This window comes from Scardinius erythrophthalmus (genome assembly GCF_964197995.2).
Source record: "Scardinius erythrophthalmus genome assembly, chromosome: 9".
Classification (NCBI taxonomy): domain Eukaryota; kingdom Metazoa; phylum Chordata; class Actinopteri; order Cypriniformes; family Leuciscidae; genus Scardinius; species Scardinius erythrophthalmus.
In genome coordinates, this window is record NC_138229.1 from 39007725 (window position 1) to 39035578 (window position 27854).

The window sequence follows — 27854 nt, forward strand, 5'->3', positions numbered from 1 at the left end:
TTTCGTAAATGTACGGGGTGCTAGGGACAAGCCGAATGGCAGGACTGTATACTGGTATGTCTGACCCTCGAAGGCGAATCTCAAGTATCGCCTGTGGTGTGACGCTATTTGTATTTGAAAATACGCGTCCTTCAGATCTATTGACATGAACCAGTCTTCTCGGCGAACATGCGCGAGAATTTTGCTGGTTGTGAGCATTTTGAAACTGCGTTTCACCAATACTCTGTTCAACCGTCTTAGATCCAGTATGGGTCTGATACCGCCGTCCTTTTTGGGGACTAGAAAGTATCTGCTGTATAGCCCCCCTTCGCTTAGAGCTGGGGGAACGCGCTCTATCGCCCCTTTGCTTATCAGTTTTGATATTTCGGCTCGAAGTAGGTGAGCTACTTCCAACGAGACCGTAGTTTCGACGCGAGCTATGAAGCGGGGAGGGCGTCGACAAAACTGTAGCGAGAAGCCTCTCTTTATAATGCCTAGCACCCAGTCCGAAACCCCTGGGAGCGCTGCCCATGCTTCTGCATGGCTGGCTAGGGGCTGGATACGGAGCGCACTCTGATCGCCGTGCGACAGAGGTGCTTCGGGGGATACAAACATAGGCGTTATGCCTGTGGCATTTGAGGCGGGGCGCGCGCTTAATACAGCGGGCGAGACGCTCGTCCTCGACCTTACTACAGTGCTTAGCTGAGTGAGGGAGGACTGAGAAAGTCTCATAGGACCCATGTGAGCGAGTAGATGTGGGCTGGGAGCGGGCACATTTACTGCTTTGGGCGCGGCGTCTGCCTGAGCAGAGCGCGCGCTCACAGTTCTCGTTTTTACAGAGAGCCTGTGATGTGTTAGACATAGTGTTCGTGGGCACTGGGAAGTGGGCACTCTCACTATGCTAGAAGCGCAACCGATCTGAGTCGATTTTATGTGCGCGGGCCCTACGTGTAGGGCTGTGCTTATGTGTAGTGATGGGCACTGAGGAGTGGGCATCGAGACTACATTTATAGCACCATCGGCCGTGGCCGGGACACCAGAAAATACACTCTTTTCGAGATTTATCTGGGTAGCCGTGAGAACGGCTTTTGTGTGCAGGCAAGCGGGCGGCAGTGCAGGCTTGCTCTCTGCAGAAAACACTGGAACAGTCGCAAACCTTGGGACTGAAACAGCGGGGCGCTTGGGTGGGAGGCCGGCCGCAATGGGACTCACACACCTGCGCTTTCCCAGGCTTGCTAGGACTTCTTCGGCACTTCCGGTTTTACCACAACCCTCGATCGCGGCCCGCGCGAAGAGGGGCGCCGGGCGCTGGACCGAGAGCGGGGCCTCGAGCTGCGCTGTTGTGGCTGCTGCGAAGAGGCGGCCGAAGGCGGGGGCTGAGGCTGAGAGCTCCGCGGGGTCCGTTTGTCACGAACCGCTGCAGAACCGGAGCGCTTCGGTAGGAAGTGCTTGAAGGCTTGAGACACTTTCTGGGCCTCGGTAAATCTCTCCACGAACTCGGAGAGAGAAGAACCAAAAAGGCCGGTGGAAGACAGCGGGGCATCGAGAAACGCAGTGCGCTCGGAATCGGCCATCTCCGTGAGCGTCAGCCATAAGTGCCTCTCAGCGACAGTGGCGGAAGCCATACACCGTCCCATGGCTTGTGCGGCGGCTTTAGTAGCTCGGAGCGTGAGATCTGAAGCGCTCCTTAAATCCGCGATGCAGATAGCGTCAGGTCCCATCTCGTCCAGCTTACGGAGGAGATCACCCTGGTAAATCTGCAGCGTAGCCATGGTGTGTAGCGATGACGCGGCCTGCCCAGCGGCGGAGAAGATTCGCGCGAGCAGCGTCGACGTCATGCGGCAGGCTCTGGAAGGCAACACCGGTTTAGTCCGCCGTCCAGCAGAGGGCGGGCAAAGGTGGGTCGCTATCGCCTGTTCCACCGGCGGAAGAGAGAGGTAGCCTCGGTCACTGGCATTATCCAGAGAGGAAAATGCGGGTGACACAGATGAGCGCGTCCGCGCAGAGTAGGGCGCGTTCCAAGCCTTCGCAACTTCTTCGTGTAACTCAGGAAGAAAAGGAGCGGGCTTAGATTCCGGAGAAGTGCGCTCACCAGGGAGGAAACTACCATCCAGCCGGGTTCGAGAGGGGGGCTCCGGTGCAGACCACTCGAGGCCGAGGCTCGCCGCGGCCAGTGCGAGTACCCGCATGAGCTCCGTCTCAATGTTGGCTCTCGTTGAGGGCTTGCGGGCAGGAGGCGCGAGATCCTCAAAGCTCGCCCAATCCTCGCTGCCTGAAGCTAGCAGAGAGCAGGAATCCTTCTCCCCCGACGCGGCCTCTGAACCGACTTCCTCTGATGAAGCGGCGGCAGACTGCGGGCGCTGAGCATCAGGAAGTGATTCGAGAGAGGCCGGTGAAGCTGGCGGGCGAACCGGCGAGCTTGGTCGGGCTGGAGCGGGTTCCGGGACCCGCTGCGAGCGGCGCTTTTTACGGCGCGGCATCGCGGCGGTGAATGCAGGCTTGGAAAAGGATGCCAGGCGAGTCCTCAGAGTCACCATCGGCAAAAGCTCGCAGTGAGGGCATCCGCCGTCAGCGAGCGCGAGCGCTGCATGGTCCTCACCCAGGCAGGAAACACAGATGACGTGCTTGTCTCCCTCGGTGAGTGGGGCTCGGCACGAGCTGCAGGAAGGCATCTTGAAAAAGACGCAGCTCTTTTAGGGGTGAGTGTTGCGAAGAACACACACACACACACACAGAAAAGCAATAATATGAAAAGGATATAGGCGTCGGAAAGCGCAGCAGGTACGGCTGTAGAAGGCGGCGTTGGCCAGCGGCTTCGAGGGCTCGTCCCGCTGATGTGCTTGCTTCAACGACGCTGCTTCCGTGATCCAGCGATGCGTGCGCTTCGCTGAAGAGATTAAAATCAAGTGAGTCAGCCTTCTCGAGCTCCTTTTATAGAGGTAAGCCACGCCCGTTTCGGCGGGAAGTGGCGAGGAGGGCGCGAAGCGCCCTCATTGGCCTGATGTCATCCCAGGCCTCGCTCGATAGGCTTAAGCAGTTGCCGCAGAGCAGCCAATGAGCGAGCAAGCCGTCTCGCCATAGCTGTCTGCTGCTGCCGCAACGCGTTTTACATATATGAAAATTAAAGGATAATTTTTTGCTTCAGTGTTTCGTGAAAAGAGACTTTTCCCGTAGCGTTTTGATAAAACGCAGTACGAGAGGACTCTCGTAAGAGAACTTCTTCCACTTACAGATGACACCATTGTCAAAACGAAAATGCATAAAAAGTTGTACGGTTTTAGTTGAAAAAGGAGTTGTGTAAGCAGCCCCTAAGTGAAAACGGTGCAGACTGAAAACGAAAGTCCAGATAGTGTGTGAGTGTGACAGTAACGACTAGACGGCTGCTCAACAGTTCTGCATACCAGCTTGTGAATGTCAGTCAAGGAGTAAACTATTAGCACCCTTGTTAAAAGCTGCCATTATACAATCAGCTGCATGAAAGCTGGTTTAAAGCTCTCCTGCTTCAGTAAGTTACACTAGTCTCTGCAGGCTCCTGGCCTGTCATGGCTTGCTCCACATATCTCATATGGGGCAAGTTGTGTTCGAAATATAACATTGATAAGTAAAGCGAACAAATAAAACTCTAGAATCCTCTGACTTCAAGGTCTCTGCACTGAAAAAGCAAAAAAAGGTTTTCTTAATCCATATTTTTTTCCTTTCAATTATTTTCTGAGCCCACTGGCTTTTTTGTTTTGTTTTTGAGCATAAACTCACTTAAATTTGATGCATTTTTCAGTTAATAAGCCCTGGTTTCACAGACAGGGCTTAGATTAAACCAAGATTAGGTCTTTGTTCAATTAGGACATTTAAGTAGCTTGTATGTGCCTTAGAAAGCATTACTGGTGTCCATCTTGCGACAAAAAAAAGACACTGGCATGGTTTAAGATATATCAGTGCAAGTTGCTATCAGTTAAGTGTGTTTTATATGTGTAAAAGATGAACTGTTTCTGTTTTGGGTGGGTTTTGCACGTGTTTAGTTTCCTGTGTCTCAGTTTGTTTCCATGGTTTTTCATTGATTGTTTGAGTAGTCACACCTGTTGTTCATTTCATTGAATAGTTTGCATGGTTTTTTAAGCCCTGTGTTTCTTTCTTTTCATCGTCTGTCCATAACGGATATTGTTTGGTTGTTCTTCTCAAGTTTTTCTAGTATTCTGAGTATTTTATTTTGAGTTTGTGTTAAATAAAAGAATTGTTGCGCCTAGATCCTGCCCTTTTTTAATCACTGCTGCAATCAGACGCTGACAATATGGTGACTTGCTGCAAATATAGGCTATATCTTTCTCTGAAACATAAGAGAGTTTCTGAAAGTTTAGCTCTCAGATCATCTGTTGCCTGACGTACAAAACAGATCTTAACCAGACAGTCAGCAATCACACAGGGCTCTTACAGTTTTTTTTCCCCTGCTAATAGAGCTGACTCATACCATTACAACAAGAACACAAATGTACTGAAAAAATTTTCTCATTCAGTATTTGTGTTATTATTTCCCAGCAACAAGATACACCTGGGACACAAAATTGCATATGTTTCCAGTGAACATATCTTGAATTAAGTTTATTTTTCTTACCCTAAAGGCAATATGCAAACGATTAGTTGAAGGGGTACAAAAACTTACTTTTATCCAATATTCCCTAAAAAAATGTATGCACTTTTGCATTTCTTCTCTAATAAATCTATTTTTACTGAAAAATAAGAGAATAATAATTTATTATTTTGTATTGTGGAATCTCTTTTTCTCTCAGAGAGGAGCAATAATAAATGGAGACATTCTGTGATATTTCTTTGGATGATTCTCCATAGAAAAAGGTGTCCTCTGAGTTTCACAGATTTCAACAGTATCTCAAAATGTGCTCTGATTTGCCATAATAACAAAGTCTGCAGTTAAAAGTGAGAGATCTCAATGTGAACTCAAACATTTCTTCTCTGTTCTCAGAGCTGCCGACAACAATAATGTATACCTCTGTTGTCTTACAATAATAATCTCAGTTATGCATTTGTGTTTCTCAGAAGGAATTCAATGAAATGAAATGTCTCCTAGACCATGTAAAGAAAAAAAAGAATCCTCTGGGCGTGAACACATGAGAAGATAAGTCAACAAACAAAGTGGTTTTCCCTTGTTTCTGTCATCTTTAATCTGAGGACAATTACTCTTTCAGTGCTTCTCTACAGAAAAGCAAAGAGTGTGCGAGAGATGGCAGTCAGAACAGACTCCGATGGGGGAGGGGACGGCAGGATCGCACATCTCGTGCAAACCCCATGCGTGAGTAAGTTGTTTGGTTCTTTTTTCAAGTTTAGACAGAAAAAAAGAGCAGTGAGAGCAAGGGCGAGAGGGAGGTGGGAAGGTTAGTGTGGATACTGCCAGGGGAGTGGCACAGCACGCTCACTCCATACTGTGCAGGAGAGATACCACTGGCATTCTGGTAGGATGAAAGAGAAAGGGGTGAAAAGAAATCTCTCGTTGTTGTTGCGTCGGTTCCAGCGATAGTGGGTCAGTCGGCTGATCAATCAATCAGTCCATCAATCCATTAATCCGTTAATCCACCAATCAATCATTTTGTAGTGCTGCAATATATAGCTGAAATTGATTTTGTTTCATAATTGATGAATTTTACAACATTAAAGGCTTGTTCACAACAAGAACGATAACTATAATGATAATGACTTAGATATTGGCTAGTTCTAATAATAGTTCTGAATATAAAAGAATAGCAGACTTCACATCACAACTATAACGATAATGGCACAGTGAAACTATATAATTGGAATCACTTTCAGGGGCCTGTTTCAATAAGGAGGTTCAACCAACTCTGAGTTAAAACTTGAACTCTGAGTTGACTTATCCTGAGATGGGAAACTCTGAGTTTTTGGTTTCAGAACAGCTGAAATTAGTTAGTTCAATCAACTCTGAGTTGACCTACTCTGAGTTAAGCGCGTGCACCACAACTATAAAAAGGCATTATCAATGGAGCACAGATATTATGAGTCACCATGGCAACAGCGCCAGACAAAAAGAGGTCTTCATATTTCCCACCAGTACAAACATTATTACTGTAATTTTACAGTATTAGAACATTAAATGTATTAGTATTAGAACTGTAAAGGGATTACTCTTAAAGCTGCCGTCGGCAACATTTTTTTTTATCATATTCAGTGAAATCGACACTATAATCCAACAGAACAACATAAATAAAGTGGATTTAGAAAAAACCCGAGCTTCTAACTCCACGTGGAGCGTGTTATTTGTTTTGCAAAAATCCACCGCTCCCGTCTCATCGGGTCCAATCAGCGCTGGGGGGTGTGAGATCTGACTGTCAATCACATCGTGCACACGCCACAGTCACAGATCCCCTCTCCCTCGCGGCTCGCGCACGTTTCAATATCACATGCACAGGACACGCCTGAAGTTCGCCTGAGATTGTACGAAGCGTGATGGCGGAGAGAAAATCTACTAACAAGCTTCCAATTCCTCTGTTATTGCTATCTATGGGTAGATTAGCCAGGGCAGCCTACCTCTGAGTCCATGGTGTTGATCGATGCTGAAGAGACGCGCGCGTTCACAGAAAATCAGGTACACACGCACTGACGAACACGACGTTTATGGGAGGGTGCTCGTTGGTAGTGGGGGAAGGGCATGAGAGTTGTAAACATTCAAAATTTTGGCTAAGTCAACCAATCTGCCAGACTTGCCGACTGCAGCTTTAATTCTTCTGTAATTTAAAGTAAAATCTGATGTAATTGCATTAGACTATAGAACAATTCTGTATATTTAACATACATTTTTAAAAGGTATATTTTAATGTAACCTTCTCCCTCTACACAATTTGGTCAATTCAAGAATAGTTCATGCAATTGTATATTGTTTATTTGAAAGCATTAAAAGTGCAGTTTCTTGTCTCTCCTTGTATTGTTCAAGTGGTTGAGGTTTATATGGGGTTTAGTAGTAATAAGTAGACCAATACTTTCTAAAGATTGTCATTATTACATTAATCTAATTACACTGTTGAAGATGTCATTTGTAGTTAGTAATACAAGTAACTTACCCAACTGTTATAATATCAGAGGTGAAACTGGAAGAACAGTATGTTATTCAACCTAATTTTAATTTTCATGTAGGTGCAATCCAACAGGTATTAAAAAAACATGTCAGCAGCTGAAAATTAAATATAAAAACATAATTCAATCAAGTAAGTCTTGAGCATATCATGGGTGTAGGCTACCTGACTTTACATTTGACATATTAAATAACTAAATAGCATCCAGTGTCTAGCAGTGCAGCAGCATTTTTGGCTGAGGGAATTCCTGGAGGGACTTCATCAGAGCCAGTCACTCCTTCACAAAATGTAAGAGGTTTACATATGTGTTATTTTTGATATTTCCATTTATTTTACTTTGGGCTGGGTTTTTTTGTTGGTCCCAACAGATTATGATGGTAATATCTCTGTCTTTTGGAGCCTCCTGTCCCGACAGAACCCCAGGCAGTTGTAAGCCGCCTACTCAATACACCAGAAATTATGACAAATAGTGTTAATAAAGTTGATAAATTAATAAAGTTGATAAAGTGTACTCGACCAAATGCTCATCTTCACAGGACGATGAGGATAAATAGTTTCTGTTGCCAGAGAGGCCTACAGAGGTAATGTTAATATTATGTGTCTACACATCAAACAATCTACACATTCAGATTTTTTCACATTTTTATGTGGAGAATCTAAGTTTAAATCTAAGTATAAACGGGTATTCTTATCTCTCCCTCCCTCAGAGTGTGGAAGAACAGCAGGAGGACGGTCCATCAACTTCTGGTGCACAGATGAACACAGTTCAGTGATTTCCAGTAAATGGCACAGTTTAATTCTGTAGAATTTGTTCAGAATTACATTATGTAACTCTAATCTACTACTGTATTTTCAGTTGCCAGTTAAGGAGTTATATAGACTTCATCTTATTAAAAAAAAAAAGAAAAAAAACTGCAGTAAAAATAGCAATATTTTATTTATTAATAAAAGATTAATTTTATTAATAAAAATGTACTGTAAGAATGAATGAGGTGTTTAGACACTACTTCCTCTTTAAAAAAGGGGAGGAGACCAATAGAAACTCTGGGTTTACTGACGAAAACCTGCTCCCGACCAGATTAGCTCTCTTTCAGAAACAGGCTTGACTTACTCTGCTTTCTCAGGTTTAACATACCTCCCATTCTGAAACAGAAAACCCAGAGTTTCCCTCATTTCAGGGTTAACATACTCAGAGTTTTCACTTAACCTCCTTTCTGAAACAGGCCCCAGAACAATAATTTTTTCAGCTGGAATAAAAACATTGACAGCCAATCAGAATCCATCCTGCCTGAAAGCACTCAAGCATTTAAAGTGGCAGGCGACAAAACTGCAGCACATACACTAATATAGTTAATGTTATTGTCATCTTTATAGTTGTTGTTTTTGGTGTGAACAGGTCTTAACATTGTTATTTTCCTGTTTATAAATGTGAAGCTGAACAATCTGTTGTATACCTTATTTTGCAACGCAGATGTAAGCTTCCTGATAGCAAAGTACTGTACATCACTGAGACGTCTATTTGATGTGCATGTTTTCATCTGGAAGACTTGTTTTTTAGAGTGTTTGCTGCAAGGCGTCTATGAGACGTTTCTTCTCAAATGTTAAATAGACATTTAGGCCCTGTTTGCCCCTGGTATTAAGATGTGTTTTGGACCACAAGTGGACGACACTAAATACAGGTGTAAACGGAGTCTAAAATGTTTTGAACTTCCAGAGGAAGTTGAAAACGCATTCGACCGGATTGCTTTCATAGTGTAAACACTCATGTGATCGAATGTGTTCAAACAGCCACTAAACACTGTCTGCTCTCCGTCTAGTAACATTATAGGAAGAGCTCTAGCCAAACAGGATTTAAACTTTGTCGGCTGGAGATCCAAGTTTGGTTTAAAGATGAAAAATGTCCCAAGCACAATGTTCTCTCACCATTCCTGATTTCGAACACACACTCGCAGCATTCGGCTGGTCTTGTGTCTGTCAGAGCAGAAACTAAAGCTGATGCTCTCCGTGTGGTTTTCCCGTCGTCTCCAGGCCATTCATATGTGAAACACCAGGTGTAAACGGGAATGAGTCTCCCTCGTCTACTTATCTCGTATCCGATAAACCAAAACACATCCTAATACCAGGTGAAAACAGGGCCTTAGACACTTTCTTTAAGATGTTTATGATTTAGAATGCATGTAAAACTGACTTTTTAAAGACGTTCATCAGATGTTTGAACACAGCTGATGCTTTCCAGACAAAGTGCTCTTTAAGACGTACATGTTCTATCTGGGCTATTTTCAGTCAATGTGCTGTATGATAGGCTACATTATATGCTATAGGTAAATAACAAAGGTGAATAACCTTAAGTAAACGTTAAAACTACAGTATTTGCGTTACCAGTGTGTTTATAATTACAACCACACACTGAAATAATTTAGTGAGAATATCAAGCTGCATAGCCAGCTGTTTTATTTTGAATGTTGTGGGTGATGAAAAATCTTACAACTGTTATGATGAGTTTTGATGTAAAATATATCTCAGCTAAATATATATATATATATATGTATAGCTCTGTAAGTGATTGGTTTGTGCTGCACAAATAAATAAGTTACTAAATAAGTGTTACAAATAAGCACCTCAGCTCATTAAAATTCTGAATTTTGAACCAAATTGATTCACACTGTGTGCAAAATCCATAATGCAGCTCTTCAGTTATTGAGTAACTGTTCTCTGGTAGTTTCATTGGCAGTCTGAATATATTCTTTCTTCCATCAAGGTTTTATACAGTATCGAGGTGAGGAGACGTTGTTAGCAAAATAGATGATCCACAATGGGCTCCGCAGGTTAAGACCTGTTTCTGCACCAGTCTCTGATTTCTACCCCTCATATCAAAGAGCGTGAAAGAACTTGAACTTCATTCACGTTCATCCACTGATCCTCGTACTATAATTACAAAATAAATAAAATCAGCTAGTGCTTTGACAGACGCCACATATCTGCATTTTTGCAGTAAGTCTAATATTCCACTGCATCTTTCTTTATCATCATAATTATATCTTAAAATATTTTTTAATATTCACCATCCATTCCATGTAATGAAAGGGTTAGGGTTTTGATTCTTCATCATGTTTAAACATTTTAAAGTTTGAATTGGGAACTGGGGATAGTATTTATAGATGATCATCAACAAACAGGCCTAGGATAGGAATTGTAATGTCATCCTTGTAATGCATACACATTTCCAAACAACCATGCTTTTATAGGTATTTATGGAACAGAAAGTGCTAATGACTGTGATTATTTGCTTTATGAAATATTATGTGAAGAATGCATTGTACTACTGTATGTGTAAGAGGTGTAAAAATAACAGAATGATATGCTTGGAATTACAGGCATGTTCCCTTTAACGTGTTTGTCTCCCTGCTCTGGAATCTCTTACGATGTTCACAAACTCCTGGGGCTTGTACCATGATGGTAGTTGAACAAACTTAGCGTTACATGATTAATTTCAAGTTGACAAAACCAAAATAATCCAATCAGGCTTTGGTACCATGACACTGATCATCAACTTTCTCTATAAACTCAGGCTTTGATCCTGAGGTCATGAGCGTGCACATGAAAGTGTGACATCACTAGCGAACAGCCAATCATATGCCTTGAAACATAGAGAAACTGTGATTCAATTCTTGCTAGAGAGTCGGCGTGATTCAATTCTCTGTTCTGCCGAGATTGAAGAAAATAAAGTATATAAATGCATTTGCACATCAAGAAGAAAATATCTTGATATATCAGTGCAAGTGAAAGTTGTGAGGTTAGTTTATATAGTTGATAATAGATATACAGAGATTTGAACATGTAAACTCAAATGTAGTCATTTTTATTACATTTCTATTACATATTATCTGTATATATATATATATATATATATATATATATATATGTGTGTGTGTGTATATACACACATTTATTTAAAAACGAAAATTGCTCAAGTGCAATGGATTAGGGGTATAATATATTTAACATAATTTTAACAAAAAATTAAAAATCTTTTAATATGTAGTGACCTTTAGTGGATTTACTGCATCAGTCATGTGTCACTTTGCTCACAGCTGAACAACGCTAAAAGCCGAACCACTTCCATGGTGCCTAAAACTCAGGGTTGGCACCAAATAATTGGAAACATACCTTGTTTGTCAAGTAACATTGTTTGATCACACCTTGACAACATTTGACCTAATTTTCATGATTAATGGAAAATACACTGAATTTAAGCATGCAATACTTATCAAAGAGGCTGTTGGACTATGTGCCAACTGTTCCTGGATGATTTTAGATCTAATGTGACTGTGTGGAAAGAATCACTCCTGGCTTAAAGTGCTGTTTCTGTTTGAAATTATGAAAGTCTCTAGGCTGTGGAAAAGAGATTGCAAAAGTGGTTCGTCTACCAGGCTTAGAGTTTCATGCTCTTTCTTCAGTGACCTCCAAATGGTGTGGAGACACTTGTGCAGTTGATGATATACTGTAGATGGGTTTGGTGTCTGAGGAACATTGCAATGTAAACTTCATTAAAAGGTTACTGAGTCTGAAGGTCATTACAGTTGTCAGTACAAAGGAACAATGAACCAAAGACTGATGGAGAAGCAGAAAGAAAGCTCCTCTTTACTCCTGATAAATTTCTCAATTCCATCTGCATTGTTCAAGAAAAAACACCATCAGGATTGGCCTACACTCACGACTGTTTATGCTTGGGCCTGTTAGTTGTGCGCTCCAGATTACTGGAAACAATTTCATTCTGGAAAGCCACATATAAACACAGGAGGGGAAAATTAGAGGGTGCACATGCCTATAACTCCACTGGTCCATCATAATTCTCTGTCGAACCTGCCCTGCATAACGCAGCGCTGCAGACCACAGTATGTGCCATATTTATTTGGCTAGGCTAGTGTGGAGTAAGCAGGTCCAGGCCAGGCTTTCATAGAGGAATACCCGTTCCTTTTGGACTGGTGGAAGAAAAACAACTCTGCCTCTGACATTTCACATAATGTTTTTTGCCAAGTTATAATGAACTACTTTCACATAACGGAAATAACGGTATAAGATCCAAAATCTTGCGCTCATTAAAAAATGTAAGTAGAGAAAACGAGGTGGTGTCAAATCAAGTCACCTTTATTTATTTAGTACTGTATACAATACGGATGGTTTCAAAGCAGCTTTACAGTGATAACAGGCTATTGTTCAGCTGAAGTCAGTTCAGAAATGCATAAAAATGCACACAAAAATATGTCATCATTCAGCTCAGTTCAGTTCTCATACAACAGTGTCAGTACAGTCAGATCAATAATATTGTTGAATATTAGGTGTCCCAAACTGAGCAAGCCAGAGGCGACCCAGGCTCCAAACGGATGATAAAGACCTGACAGAATATCCATCAAGGGTTATTACGTGTGGAGGTTTTTGGTCCAATAATTAGAATATCTGTTTGTTTTTATGCTTTTTTAGAATTAAGTAGGAAATTACTAGTCATCCAAGTTTTTAAATCAGCTATGCATTTCGTTAATTTTGTGAAATGGTAAATTTCGTCAGGGCGCAAAGAAATATACAGTGAAAGCTAATGCCATGCTTCCTACTGATATCTCCCAAGGGTAGCATGTACAGAATGAACAGCAATGGTCCTAGTACTGAGCCTTGTGGTACGCCATACTGAACTTGTGATCGATAAGACATCTCTTCATTTACTAAATTGGTAACGGTCAGATAAGTCTGATTTGAACCATGCCAATGCAATTCCACTAATGCCAACATAATTTTCAAGTCTAATAAAAAAATGTGTTTATTAAAAAAAGTCCTGATTTAATGCAAATCTTGGTAGGACTTTGCAATAACATTTCATTTGTTAAAATGATTTACTATATTAGTTAACATGAACAAATGAGCAATACTTCAACAGCATTTTTAATATATTTACTAATACGTTTTTGAAATCAAAAGTTGTATTTGTTAATATTCGTTCATGCAATGTGAGCTAATATGAACAATGAAAAATTCGATTTTTACTAATTAACAAAGAATAATAAATGCTTTTAAAAATGTTGATCATTGTTAGTTCCTGTTTAACTAATGATTACAAATGGAACCTTATTGTAATTTGTTACCAAATGCCATTATTAGTGTTACTTAGGTTCATTAAAAACAAGCTGTGCATTTTCTGTGGTGGAAGATCTCCGTATGACATTTGCCAGATTTAATTAGCTCTTACTATTTGCTTTTCAGAAATGAGTGAACCTTGAAACCATATTTACAAAACTTACATTTCATCATTTGAGTCACTAAATAGACCAATCTTGCCTTTTGAATTGTAAAGGTGAGCTCTAAATAATATGTTGTGGACATTCAATGGAACTTATTATACTTGATTATCTATTTTAATAAGCATGTATGCCATCATGCTTTTTTCTGTCACGCCCTTTAATTGTTTTCACCGTCTCATAGCTATTCAGGGAAAGTCTGTTTTGAAGGGAACTCGTGACGAGGTACTGCAGGTACCAGCGTTCTTGTGGTCGCACACAGTATGGAAGCAGAAAATTACTACTTCGTCCAATTGGCCAACTGTGAAGAGTGTGTGGTAAACCTCTTCTCACACATTAATGAATATCTGCATAGCACTTCATGAGAGATTTCTGTTATCTAAATATTTAAGTTGCGGTTTAGACTGCCCAGGCAGCTGGTAAGAGTGCAATTCTTTAATGGCACACCAACCTCACACATGAAACCTGTGAGACCAAGCATGGCACTGAGTCTTAGTGCGACAGGTTAAAGGAAAACAATGGGCAGATCTTCAAAACGGTGAGATTGGAGCATGATGTTGTGCGGCTCGGGCATCCAGCAGATTCTGTGACTTAGTAAACTCTTCATTATAAATATGTAGCATAATAAACTTGACAGTAGGTCTTTTCCTCTCTATGGTGCTTGGCAGAGAAGATAATGCATCAGAAACCTATAATGATAATGAAAATGACTGCATTATGGCTCTGATTCTTGAGTACTAGGACAGTGTATCAAACCATTGCATTTTCTTCATAAAAATGTGTATACTTCCTATAATTCCTATGAGTCAACACCATCAGATACAAAAATGATCACATTTCAAATGCTTATTATGTATAGACAAATCTAGCACTGAATGAAACCACCGCTTCATTTTTTTAACTGTCACCACAGTCTGACTGAAAGCAGATGGTGTTGACAAAGTCTCAGGCGTATTTCACATATCACACATACAAAATGCAGTATCCATATTGTTTTGTGATGTTGCTATGTGCTAATAAGACCTGCTTAAAATCACACAGGTTGTCTGAAAACAAAATCCCAAATGGTTTATTTAGACTTTTTTTTTTTTTTTTTGATGGAATAGACATATACAAGAAAGAGAAATTGAACTACTTAGGTAGTTGGTGTACTTAGGTTCACATTAGGTTTGGTTAGATTAAAACGAACTCTGTTAGTGCGGTTCATTCGAATAAGTGTGAACGCTGCCATCCGAACCCTGATGCGCACCAGCGCTGAAAAGATGGTTCTCGATCCGCTTCCAAACAAACTCTGGTGTGGTTAAAGACATCTAAACGAACCAAAAACAGGACATGATGTCACAAGATGCGACCGTAAAAAGGACAGAATGCTCAAGCATACCATATCACGACCAATTCGTACGAGTGAGTGTGTGAACTTGAACTTAGAGCAGGTGAGATATAGAGAAAGATGCTTTTCAGCCTTTTTTTAGACTTTTCTTCATTGTGATACACAAAGAAATCAGGAAATTTTAAATGTAGCCTACAAATTATTGATCCTATCAGACCGTATACTCATATGTATTAAATGAATACATGTTTTCTTTTAAATTAAGAGGTCTGGGCACAAATAATTGAGTGTCATATTAAACGTGTATCTTTGTGTAACTGAGTAACTCTGCTACTGTGTGTCACTGTTATCTGAATGATGTCAGCACTTACAGAGGTCCTGGTTTAGTGTGTCAAAGAGTCAGTTATATCTAGCTTATTTCCAACTTAAACACTAAAAGAAAAAAAAAAGCTCTATATAGAAGTTTTTCTTTCTCTCGGGTGCTGTAGGGGTTCCCATCATTGTACCATTTTATGGATTTGGTTTTAATTAATTTTGTTTTGATTTATTTATAATAAAAATGTATGAATTAAACAGTTTGTAAACGTATACTTTATCACTGGGGGGAATGAAATAAATGACTGCATGATACTTTCATGTTTAAAGACATTTCTCCTTATAGAACCTTTTTTGGCATAAAGTGGTCTTTAAAATTAAGTCAAGAACCCTAAGGTTCTATATAGAACTCCAGAATAGAACTCAGTTTTTTCTTTTTGCACACATATGAAACCATCACACCTGATTCCATAATTATTCTTGCTTATGTAATAAATGTATTTCATTTGTAGACACACAACAGAACAAAATTGGTCCATTCTCTGTTTTACGAATAAAATCTTTGCAATCTAACTCGAGTTCAAACCTGCTGGCTAAATGTTTGAAAATTAGAAGACAGATAATTTACACGGAATTCATAATTGGCATTGTGCGTCTTATTTACATCATTAATTCAATATATGTGTATGAGTAGGATGCTAAACAGGATATCACTTTTAAAAAGAGACATTGTTTTAAAAAATGCATCCGTCTTTACTGTAATCAACCAGTTGTTCTAAACTACTAAACTGACATAAAAAGGTTGGGAAATTATTACAATATGTTGCCATTTATCAAATACAACACCATAAAAAGTCTAGCAAAGATCACAAACAAACCAGGTTTGTCGAAATGATTAAGTTCTTAGCATCAAGACTGTACTGCATCCTAAAGGTTTTCTATGACTGCACTGCGCACAAGATGTGTGATGTCTGATAAACGCACGCCACCTGGTTTCCCGAAGTGAAACTCCTCTGGGAGTGCGTGGAGTAAAGGTGAGCAAAGACGCAGGTGAACCCACCTTACAGTGACGAAACCCGTTTCACGTCAACAAAGCAATTCATCACGAGTCTAAAAGCGATGTTTGTACATACGCTCGACCGCTTTATTTCAAAACAGGGTGTGCATGGTCCTTGAGTGTTTTCGTAAGATTTAAGATTTTTTTAAAGACTTAAAGTCAGCTCCCGAGGCCCCGCCCCCTGTAGGCTTACCCGGAGGTGAGCTGCTATATTAGACAGCTGAGCGCGCGCTCGGGATGTGAAGTGCTTTATCTTCAGCAGGTACAGCTCCTGTCACTCTCACACTCGGGATTGTGTTTGACAGCGCGCGTGGCTATTCTAGCGCTTTTTTGGGGAACTTTTTTTTTAGCAGAGCGGCTTTTGCGCGAACAGTTAATACTGTCACAGAATGAAACTGGAGGTTTTCTGCGGGGGTCACTACGACTGCAAGCCCGTGGAGCTGTGCAGCGACGCCGAGGGCAGCGTCCCGTCGCCGATGTCCGCCGAGGACGAGCTGGGCTCGGATGGAGACTGCGTGGCGCACAGTCCCGCACCTGTTCCCCCGGGCGCCGAGAGCAAAGCCAAGCCTTATACGCGGAGACCCAAGCCCCCGTACTCTTACATCGCTCTCATCGCCATGGCCATCCGGGACTCGGACACAGGCCGTCTCACTTTGGCTGAAATCAATGACTACCTCATGAAAAAGTTCCCGTTTTTCAGAGGCACCTACACCGGCTGGAGGAACTCAGTGCGGCACAATCTGTCCCTGAACGACTGCTTTCTGAAGGTGCTGCGGGATCCCTCCAGGCCGTGGGGAAAGGACAACTACTGGATGCTGAACCCGCACAGCGAGTACACCTTCGCGGACGGAGTGTTTCGTCGGAGGAGAAAGCGCATCAGCAAAAAAACCGGCAAGGAGCCAGAGGGGCCGAGCCAAGCTGCTGCAGGGGGCACATGCAGGGACTCTATCGCGACGCCTCCTTCCAGCGTCAAGTTCACGAGCTCTTTCGCCATTGACAGCATCCTCAGCCGACCTTTCAGGAAAGAGGAACGCCCTGTTCACAAACCTGACACCTGGCAGGGGGGAGTGGACATGATGCCCTTTGTCATGCGTGGCTCCCCTGTCCGATCCTATGGGTCTCCCGAGAACCCTGCGATCAGCTGCCGTCACCAACGGGACTTTTTCCCTTTCCTGCCCCCATCCGAGTGCCTCTCGATCCCGCGCACACCCGTGCCCGCGTACAGCCCGTTCAGGATTGAGTATTTGTTGTCATAATATTGCTGGTCTAGGGTGGGGAACTTCGGCACTTTCTGAGCACTAGTGACTTGACACAGACATTTTTGCAAAACACATTTCACCCGCCTGCATAAAACGCCTTTTGCTCCGGAAAGCTTTATGCAAAATGGAAAGGAGTGAAAAGACAAAGTTGTGAACTATTTAATATACTATCTATTTGTTTGTGCTACTGAACGGTTGTGTTGTTCTAAGTTGTTTTCAATGTATTTATTTGACTTTAAGTGTGTTGAACCGGGCGCCTCAAAAGATTCTTATGAAAGTTAAATATGATATTTGTTTAGATTTGCTATTCGAGAGACAAACTCAGTTTATGATGAAAGTGAGGCTCCTGCATCAATCTCGTTAACTGGAATTAATGTTTACTATTTTACTGACAGATTGCATGCACATTTTATATTGAATAATAAAACATGCTTTAAAATTGAACACGAATTGATTCCTATCAGTCATTGGTTTTTTAAAAGATATTCTGTGAGTTCTGTCATGTGTGCAAATAGTACATTTTCACGAACCATCATAAAATGAGGTTTTATTAACAAAGTTCGGGAGGAGCACGTTCAGATAATTAAACTTAATTAAATACTCTGGGTTACTCTGGGTTCTGGCCAAATTCCGAGCCCGGAGCCCTCCCCCGGACAGCACGCCAAATAGGCTACTCTGTTTATATACGATGCAAGTGTGAACTCGTGAAATGTTCATAAATGTAAAATATTATAATGTTTGCAATAACCAGTGAGTTTTATAGCTATAGTTTTCATACTTTTGTTTTGTGTGTTTCCACACTACCAAAATGCTTCAAACTTGTACAGTAGGCTATATTAATAGCTGGGCACTCTGAGAGCGTGAGACTTTGGTGAAGGAAAACAAAACAAGATAAATCAGCTTGATTTTGCGGCAGCTGTGAATATTAAATAAAACAAATCAATGTAAAATCCTGGTAGGATGCATGGTGGAAACGTCCCACACGAGCTGTCCGCGGTCCTGAAGATAAGATGACATGACTCAGATTTCAAGGCCAAGTAGTGATTTACCTACTAACATATTAAAAGCCATATCAATTTAATTTATAAATCTGAAGCTGTCCTTATCCCTGCTTTAAAAGCCTGCCTCTTAAAAACTTTTCATCGTGTTAAACAAAATTACCGTGTTCTTATTATTAGTAGCCTACTAGCAGTTTTGTTATTCTTATTATTGTTAGTTTCGCTCGTCTTTTTTAATTTATTTATTTATTTTACTTTGTTTTGGGAAAATAGTCACGTCTCAATAGATAAATCAATACATATACCATTTTCCTAAAAAGCAGCCCGTTTCAAAAGCAGGATTTTGGGGAGCTATGATATCAAATGCACGATCAACTGGCGAATTTTAAGTTAAAGGGGTAGCCTAAAAAAGTGAATATTAGCATGAATTCGCGTGCGCAGTAGGATGGATAACCCACACAAGTAGATCAAATGTCCATATATTTGTGTCCTTAATATAGTAGGATATAATCAAATATATCTTTATTGTTATTTTCATTAAAACAACGGAAGTTTAGCAGCTCACAAGGATTGGAAAAAATAGAAGAAGCATAAATATAAAAAAGTGACGTAATGTATACAATAGTTTGTGCAAAATAAAACAAAAACAACCAATATAGTGCTGTGACTATATGTAGAGATACATATCCATATGATATATAGACATAACATATTTATGACATTTATGACATTTAATAAATGTCAGACAGACAGAAATATATATGGAGAGAGAACGATCGATCGATCAGACAGACAGACAGACAGACAGACAGACAGACAGACAGACAGACAGACAGACAGATAGAAAGATATATGTAGAGATAGATAGATAGATAGATAGATAGATAGATAGATAGATAGATAGATAGATAGATAGATAGAAAGATATATGTAGAGATAGATAGACAGACAGACAGACAGATATATAGAGAGATAGATAGATAGATAGATAGATAGACAGACAGACAGACAGACAGACAGAAAGATAGAGAGAGAGAGAGAGAGAGAGAGAGAGAGAGAGAGAGAGAGAGAGAGAGAGAGAGAGAGAGAGAGAGAGAGAGAGAGAGAGAGAGAAATAGAGAACTATTCACTGAGCACTAGTTCATATAAATTAGTCACAAATGTCGTTATTAAAATAACTTAAATTGACATCATGTTATGTCTGCAACACTCATCAAACAGCCTCCTGGCAAAAGTTAAAAAAAAAATCGACCTCAACTTCTATGTATTATGTTATATGACGTCAATGAGAAAGTCATTACAACCAATCAAACTGACAAGGTCTGCTGAATGGCATTTGAAGGGCTGGAGAGACTATACTGCAACCTACAGGATACAATGTAGGCCTACAATATCGTCTACTAGCCTACATAAAGAAAATCAGGATTATTAAAGTTAAATTTCATTCACATGGTCAAATGATTTTATATCATAAAAGATTGTGGACTACATTTTAAATAGGTAGGCCTATTCATATGTTTCCTTAAAAAAACATATCAAAATGAAGATGCAGGGAAAATTAAAACCCACGTCATCAATTCCCCAAAGAGTGTAATCTTTGTTATTATCATGCAGTTTATTTGTTTGATTGAAACTTAAACAATTGCTGAAGTTGTTGGGCTCGCGAGGGGGAGAAACATTCGTCATTCGTAGGCGCCTCGAGAACTCAGTGCTTTGTTTTTTTCCTCGCTGAGTTTCCCCGAGAGCGGACACAGATATATTTAGCCATTCAATATTTATATTTTCTGCCCAGAACTGCAAATATCCGTCCCCCTGTCACGCGGAGAGTAAAAACCTCTAGTATCGACATCTCTGCCAGTGCCAGTCGGCCTCAGAGACTCCTCGTCAGTCGGGCAGCTTCAGTGTAAAGGTCACGAACAACAGTAGAGGAATCCTGCAGTCTAGTGCAACAACGAGAGTCTCAGGCGTTAAACCTTCAAAGTCTTTCACGTATTTTTCTTTTGCACCGAGCACGGTTTCTGCAAGCCAAGCGCGCATCCTGAACGCAGCAGGGACAGCGGGTTTGATGTTGCCGGGGATTTTTTGAGGCCGATTATTTTCTTTTCCCTTATTGTTATGACGAGGGCTGATTTTATCTTCACATCCTTTTGTTGTCTTTGATAAAGATGTGAGGCTGCTTGTTTCTGCCTATGAGACATGGTTGTGAAAATTGCCTTCGGAATCGCAGCATTAGTGCGCGTGTATTCATGACGAAGCCAAATAATAATAATAATAATAATAATAATAATAATAAAAGACAAACTGCAGTGTTGGCCTAATATTTCAACTTTAAGAGGCTTTCACCATAATATATTAGTTTACAGACAAGTAAATATAAACATCGGAAATTTGTTTTAAATAATCATTGTTACACGTGATAATAAAACAAAATTCGTTAATTATAGAACCGTCTACTTAGATAATATAAAGCAGGAAACATGTTGTTATTATTATAATTATTATTATGGTACAACAAGGCTAAAGGCGCACCAGGGTAAAAGGTACATTTAATTTTATTTTCCTCTAAACCACTAGATGGCACAAAAACTCGCCGCTGCGCTTTCCAAAACATCCGCTTTTCAAGATGCACGTGGAAATTTGTCTGATCCTTGACGCAAAGTTTGATCTAACATTTTATGTTTTTTTTTTTAATGGTGTAGATTTAAGCACCGCTAAAATTATCGAATGTATTTTGAGACAAAGGTCTTGTTAATGATTTTGAGTTTTGTTCAAGCTAATTAAAGCAACAGTTTTTCAATAAAGGAAGAATATGTAAAAATATGGTATTTGGGGTAAAACGCGCTCCTGCTGTCGGGGTGAAAGACACAATAATTAACATGATAATAAATAGCTGGCTGACTTTTCCATTTGTTGACGTGAAATGGTTAGTAATTTATTAATTTGGCCCACCTTAGAGATGATCACCATGTTTACAATTAAACAAAATAATATTATAAATAATAATATAATGATTTAAAAAAAAACATTTATTGTTACTATTGTAAAGCTATATTAAATTATTATGGGATCTTCTTCAATGCTATCAGAATCTTTACTTTTCAAAATAATTTTGTTTCTGTATTTTTTTTAAGCTAAATATATTTTTGAATTAACATTTTTTAATGACTGTATATTTATCGAACAAAAACGAATTATTTTATTGATCAAAATTGTTATTAAAATAAGCAGACAACAGTATTTTGCTAAAGTAATTCTTTTGAACAAGTATTACTTTAGATATTTTTGAAAACAAATTGTTTTAGCTAAAGTGTATTTGTATCCTTTTTGTATCCCGTGTGTCTTTGTGGGGCAAAAGGACACCTCGTACATTTAAGATTTTTAAGCAAACTAACAAACAACTTTTATGATTCATTTTCACACAAAATCAATACACACATATATTTATTCTGCAATTGTACACGATGGTAATAGTGAAAAGCCCATTATTTCTTAAGGTGTGCCTTTAGCCCCGTTGTACCCTATTATTAGCCTACTTTTATTTTTATATTATAAATCGATATCGATTTTATTGGAAATTATTAATGAAATCGTTAAAATGAAGTCAAGTGACTTTTTTGTGTTTTTCTTTCACGCTAATCATGGATGTTGGAGATTTTTTTTCGTATGGCCAATTAAGCTCACTTTCCACAATTAATTAGTCGTCCTCTCAGGGGGGATGATCGGGGTCCGGGACGGTAAACTGACACTGCGCTGTGTGTGGTATCCGAGCACTGGCGCAGCGGCTGATGGAAAAAGCCTGCTTCCACTCATGTCAAAATCATTTATCCAGAACAGCCCTTTACAAGAACTTGTATACACTTGGAGAGGGACTTTTTTCGCCCACCCCCATGCTTAACTTGACGAGATGCTCAACCAGGTCACTGCCTTACGCGCTCACATTCTTCTCTCTTTGGCTAAGCAACGAACCTTTACTTCGCACGTTATCCGGCTGTTCTTTCGTTGGTCAAACGCGCGAGCAAAACTCGCAAGAAGTGCGTTCCTATTTCAACCTCCCATCTATTAGTGCCAGAACTCTCACCAAAACACGCCATTAATTACTGGAGGTCTGACAGCGTTCGCCCCGGTGTTTGGCGTGTGGCGCTGTTGATTGAAATGTCGGACTAGGCTTGATAAATGGCGTTATTGCGTGTATTTAGGTTGTCAGAGGGGAGGTGGGGAGTCTCTCCACTCGGACTCTGCACAGCCTCCTGCCAGACCGATAGCTGGAGGCATGCCAGACATGGAAAGGGGTGGGTCTCCACAGTTTGAGGAGATTTCTTGGGAGGAATTTAGTGGGGATCTAGGGGGCAGAGAGAGATTTACGAATTGATAGGTGGTCGCGTTTTGTTTGGCCGCACGTCTTTGCGCCAGAGGACTCTGGAGCATTGAGTTTCCTTCTCTTAAAGGATTAGTCTTCACGATGGCCACCAAGAGACTAAGGAGGGGTCGCTATCCTGGCGACACACAGCTGGTGGCTTCAGCGAGGAGCGCGTCCTGCGAGCAGAGCACAGTTGTGGCGCACTGACCTCGGCCGCCTTGAAGAGGAGTCACTGCAGGCTTTTAACAGAGATTCTTGGAGTATACCTATCGTTTCTCCTTTCTTTTCTAGCCTGGGGTGCGTTTGACTCATTTTTTTTTTTTTTTTTTTTTAAAGACTGACCACGTCGTTTTACATCCATTCAGCTGCAAGGCTTTAGCAATGACGACGGAAAGCCCTCAGCAACAGCTTGACCCGCCGCCTCCCCTCAGATCCAGCCCGGCGTCCAGCGGCGCGATGCACTCGGCGCTCCAGAGCACACAGACCGCGCTGGAGAGCACGACTGCGACCGGCACCAAAGGCAAAAAGTCCAACTCGGGCATGAGACGCCCTGAAAAGCCACCTTACTCCTACATCGCTCTTATAGTCATGGCGATACAGAGCTCTCCGACCAAAAGGCTGACGCTGAGTGAAATCTATCAGTTCCTCCAGGCTCGCTTCCCGTTCTTTAGGGGTTCCTACCAGGGCTGGAAAAATTCCGTCAGACACAATTTGTCTCTCAACGAATGTTTCATCAAACTTCCCAAGGGCCTCGGGCGGCCGGGCAAAGGCCATTATTGGACGATCGACCCCGGGAGCGAGTTCATGTTCGAGGAGGGCTCTTTTCGACGCAGGCCCCGCGGTTTCCGAAGGAAGTGCCAGGCTCTCAAACCCATGTACCGCATGATGAACGGGATCGGCTTCGGGGCTTCAATGCTGCCGCAGAACTTTGACTTCCAGTCGCCCTCCTCGTCTCTGGCCTGCCACGCCAACGGCTATAACTTGGACATGATGACCAACGCGGTGCCTGGCGTTCACGCGGGTTACGATGGCCTCAGTGCAGGGCATCATGTCTCACACATGTCATCGAGTCCGGGCTCCACGTACATGACGGCGTGTCAAGTCGCTTCTAACGGCGAGTACGGGCCGGACAGCAGCAACAGCCCGCTTCACTCTCCCCCGGCGGCCATGAGCGGCTCTCTGGAGTGCCACTCGCCGTATGGAGCCGCTTCTGCACACTGGGCTTCATCAGGAGTGTCTCCTTACATTAAACAGCAGCCACTGACCTCCAGCAGCCCGACCTCGTCTGGATTACACTCGAGCATGCCTCCGTACGCCTCTCTGGAGCAGAGCTACCTGCATCACAACGGCAGAGACTCGGCCGACATCTCAGGTGAAGCGCCACTGCACACATGCTCGCTTTAATATACGCATATAAAGTTAATCAGGATTTATGTACCTGCTGTTATTCTAAAAAACAATTGTGCCGCTTTATATTACAGTGTCCTTGTTACATATTACATGTAGTAAATTATGCATAATTACAAGCAACTAACCTTTAGCCAAATCAAACCAAACCCTAATCCATGTAAACTGTTAAAAAAATGCTGCCTTCAATTTTTAAGGACAACCAACTTGGATTTATAAGTCATTTCAACTTAAACGGACTTTTCAAAAACGAGTTTCACTTATTAAAAAGTTACTAGCTAGAAAATAGCTTAACTTATTTTGATGATTTACAGCAATGTAAAAACATGTCATAACTTATTGATCATATAATATTTTACAGTGTAGTTACTTAATATTACTCAGTACTTAAATGTATAATTACAGTGTAATAAAGACACCTTAAAATAAAGTGTAACCAACTTGTTTTTTCTTCTTCTTAAATAAATTCTCATTTAAAGAAAGTTTGTAGGCTACAAAAGCACGTGTTTTAATAATTTACTCAAGCCTATATTTTTTCTCGATGTAGCAATGTAGTAGCATTGCGTATCGAAGCACTTCATCAGTGTTTTTAAATAGCCTAGGCTATACATTTTTATCACAATTATTGTTTCCGTTATAGCCTACCTATTCATCCATATTCATTTACAAAAATAATACAATATGTTATTTGAAAAAGCCACGAATCACATGTACTGTACAACTATTATTGATTTTATTCCCTCAAAGTAGGAAAAGTATAAGTAATTTATTTTCAGAGGCCTAAAAAGTGTTTCGGGCCCGATGTTATGAATCAAATTTTGTGCATGGCAATTAAGAAGTGGATTTTCCTGCAATTCTGTTTAGGAGAAACAGACTAATTAGGAAAATAGCAAATGTCTGACGCAGAAGGCCTCAGTGCGTTTTTTCCCAATCATTTCTTAAGGTTACGAAAACAATGCCGCCTTTGCCAGTGGATTGGTAATGAAAACTCAGTCTTAAAAAAAAAAAAGGTTCCAAAATGAGGTTTTCGCAGAATGCACTAGAAGAACCATTTTGGGTTCCCCAGAGAACCTTTCAATGATCAGTTCTTAAGAAATGACGAATTTCAGAGTGAAGACCGTTAAATAATAATAATAAAAAAAAAAAAATAATTCTAAAGAACCTGTTTCCACAGTAAAGATCATTTTGTAGAATGGAAATGTTCCATTAATGTTCTTCATGGAACCATCAATGCAGTAAAGAACCTTTATTTTTAAAACTAAAGAGGTAGATAGGTTCGGACTGTATTATATGCGATGCTTCTCTTCAGGTGACCCAGAAATATGTTTTTAAATTCTAATAATTGAACCAAACAAAATAGGGAACTGGAAATTGATTGAACAGCAATTTACTATTATTTCAATTTTAAATATTATTATTATTAATTTACAAATATTTATATAAAAAAAGGCCATTGTTCTTTAAAGACATAAATGACAATACATCGTTTGTGTGGATAAAAAGCATGTCTTCTAAACATAAAAAAAAAAATATCCAATTGCTGTAAACTGACAGTGTGACTAATAAGAAGATTGCAAGCCTACTTTCGTTGGCGATATTATATATTAATAATTGTCTTTGATTTTCGTCAATAGGAATGTCTCGATACCAAAGCCACTCATCGCCAGTCTGTGACAGAAAAGACTTTGTGCTGAACTTCAACGGCATCACATCGTTTCATCCCCCCAGCAGTGGATCCTATTATCACCATCAGCTGCATCATCACCAGGGAGTCTGTCAAGATGTCAAGCCGTGCGTTATGTAATTTTAATCATAAATCCTCAAGTGCGGACTGAGCTCGGAAATGACGAGATTGTGTGTGTGCTTGATGCACATCAGTTATCGGCGAAGAACAAATGATCTCACTGAGAGAAACCATGAAGGAAGAAATGAACTGATCGGAAATGAGGACTCCAGAGGGAGTGATGGAAAGTTTATGAAATATATTTACTATCTTGGAAAAACCTCGAAACTTCTGCAAAAACGGAGACACGAAAAACGGGTTTTATCCCAGTCCATAATCGATAGCCAAGTCTTTTGTATGAGTTGAGCACATTTGCAACGAGGATGAGAGGGGAATATGTTCAATAACTGAGCATAATGAAGTCGTAGTAAAATGAAACCTTGTTATTTTAGATGCACTCAGCAACACCGCGCGCGAAATGCAGAATTGACGGAATTCAGTGGTGTGGGATTTGATGCGTGTCACAAACCCACTTCAACACAAATCATCTTATTTTGTCTAAATCTTATGTGTGTTTCTTTGCCCACCTCTTATATGTTCAGGGGTGAATGTGTGGATCTGTGGGTAATTTCTTGTGTAAAAGGAAAGAGGCCTACGGAAACCATCATAGAATAATAATGATTGCACTTTTAGTAGTTTAACAAGTTGCCAAAACAGTTATGTACAGTACAATAAAACGATGTATTCTCAAAATCAGTAAGTGTATTTATTCATGTATTGCTTAATATTTCAATTCCTTGTTTGTTTGTCTGGATAAAAAAACCGCAAAACATATTTGAACCAGCAATATTTTTGTTCATTGTATTTATTTATTTATGCAATTGCCTTTAAAAGTACATTTTAGACATAAAAATAACTGGCTTCTTCACACTGAAATACGCACTTCAGGAGAAAAGAAAACGTCCTTCTTGGATTGTTGTAAAAATAAACATGTATAAACGGATACAGTAGAGATAATAAACCACGAAACTGGGTTACGACAGTTAAGACAACATAACTCTGACAAACAAAGAAAGTGACTCTTTCGACCAAATTATGACGAATATAATCACAGTCATTTTGTAAAACTCGATCGAAGGCGCATTCTAAATGAAGCCTACACATTATAAATAAAACGGATAAAAGCAAATTTCTCAATTCGATCTCAATAAACTAAAGCACGGAATCTTAGTGCCATAAAATCAATAACAGTCCAATAAAATTATATCCAATTCTTATAGCTGAATTTGATTATTAATGATCAACGAGAAGAACGAATAGAGAGAGTGAAAAAGCGCGTGGAGGTTTTCTCTGCTCAAATGTAGGCCTACTCAAGTTTTAAAAGTTAAACATGGTGCAATGTCGCCATCTACTGTTACATCAAATACTGTGTAAAGTCATAATTCATAATAATGTGTAATCCTTGAATTATGTTTCAGTCTTATTAGAAAATATGTTTAGTGTGTATACTTTATGTAGGCCTACATTCCTTTTTTTCTCTCAAAATCACACAACTAAAACGACATTTTTTTCTAGTATTAAAAATGCTCCTCTCTGATAAAATAAAGAAAAATATAATAACACTTCAGTCGTCCAACCCTAATCCTTTTTTTTTAAGTAAATATAATTACTATCCTATAAATGTAAATTTAGTATACTGCAATACACGTCCATGTCTTAGGATATACTTTACTCTTAAAAAGTACACTGTCAAATAATTTTACAAGTGGTAGGCTATTTTTCCAAATAATTCTTTAATATTACGTACAATTTTACTTTTTTTTTAAAGTGCATGAATTTAAAGTCTTACATAAGCATATTCAAACAGAATAATTATCAAGACACTTTAATAGCAATGCGTTCAAAAAAATAAAGCGTTCTAAAGAATAACGCAAGTTTTCTAAGTGAAAAACTTTAGAACGCTTTAGTAAAACTTGCTTTCCAATACAGTTTGAATCGGCTTCAATGTCCTTAATGTAGCCTATTCTTTAGTAACCGTATTCAAAAGTAGC

General features: G+C 40.2%; 2 protein-coding genes across 2 annotated transcripts; both read left to right on the forward strand.

The window, feature by feature from the left end:
* Window positions 1-16326: 16326 nt before the first annotated feature.
* foxq1a (forkhead box Q1a) lies at window positions 16327-17567 on the forward strand. Its single transcript, XM_081373458.1, has one exon. It carries the CDS (start codon window positions 16449-16451, stop codon window positions 17313-17315), a length of 867 nt encoding a protein of 288 aa, XP_081229584.1. The 5' UTR covers window positions 16327-16448; the 3' UTR covers window positions 17316-17567.
* Window positions 17568-22659: 5092 nt separating this feature from the next.
* Window positions 22660-26648, forward strand: foxf2a (forkhead box F2a). The gene is made up of 2 exons (XM_081375208.1): window positions 22660-24045; window positions 25715-26648. The coding sequence occupies exons 1-2, from the start codon at window positions 23055-23057 to the stop codon at window positions 25882-25884; spliced, it is 1161 nt and encodes a 386-aa protein (XP_081231334.1). The 5' UTR covers window positions 22660-23054; the 3' UTR covers window positions 25885-26648.
* Window positions 26649-27854: the final 1206 nt, after the last annotated feature.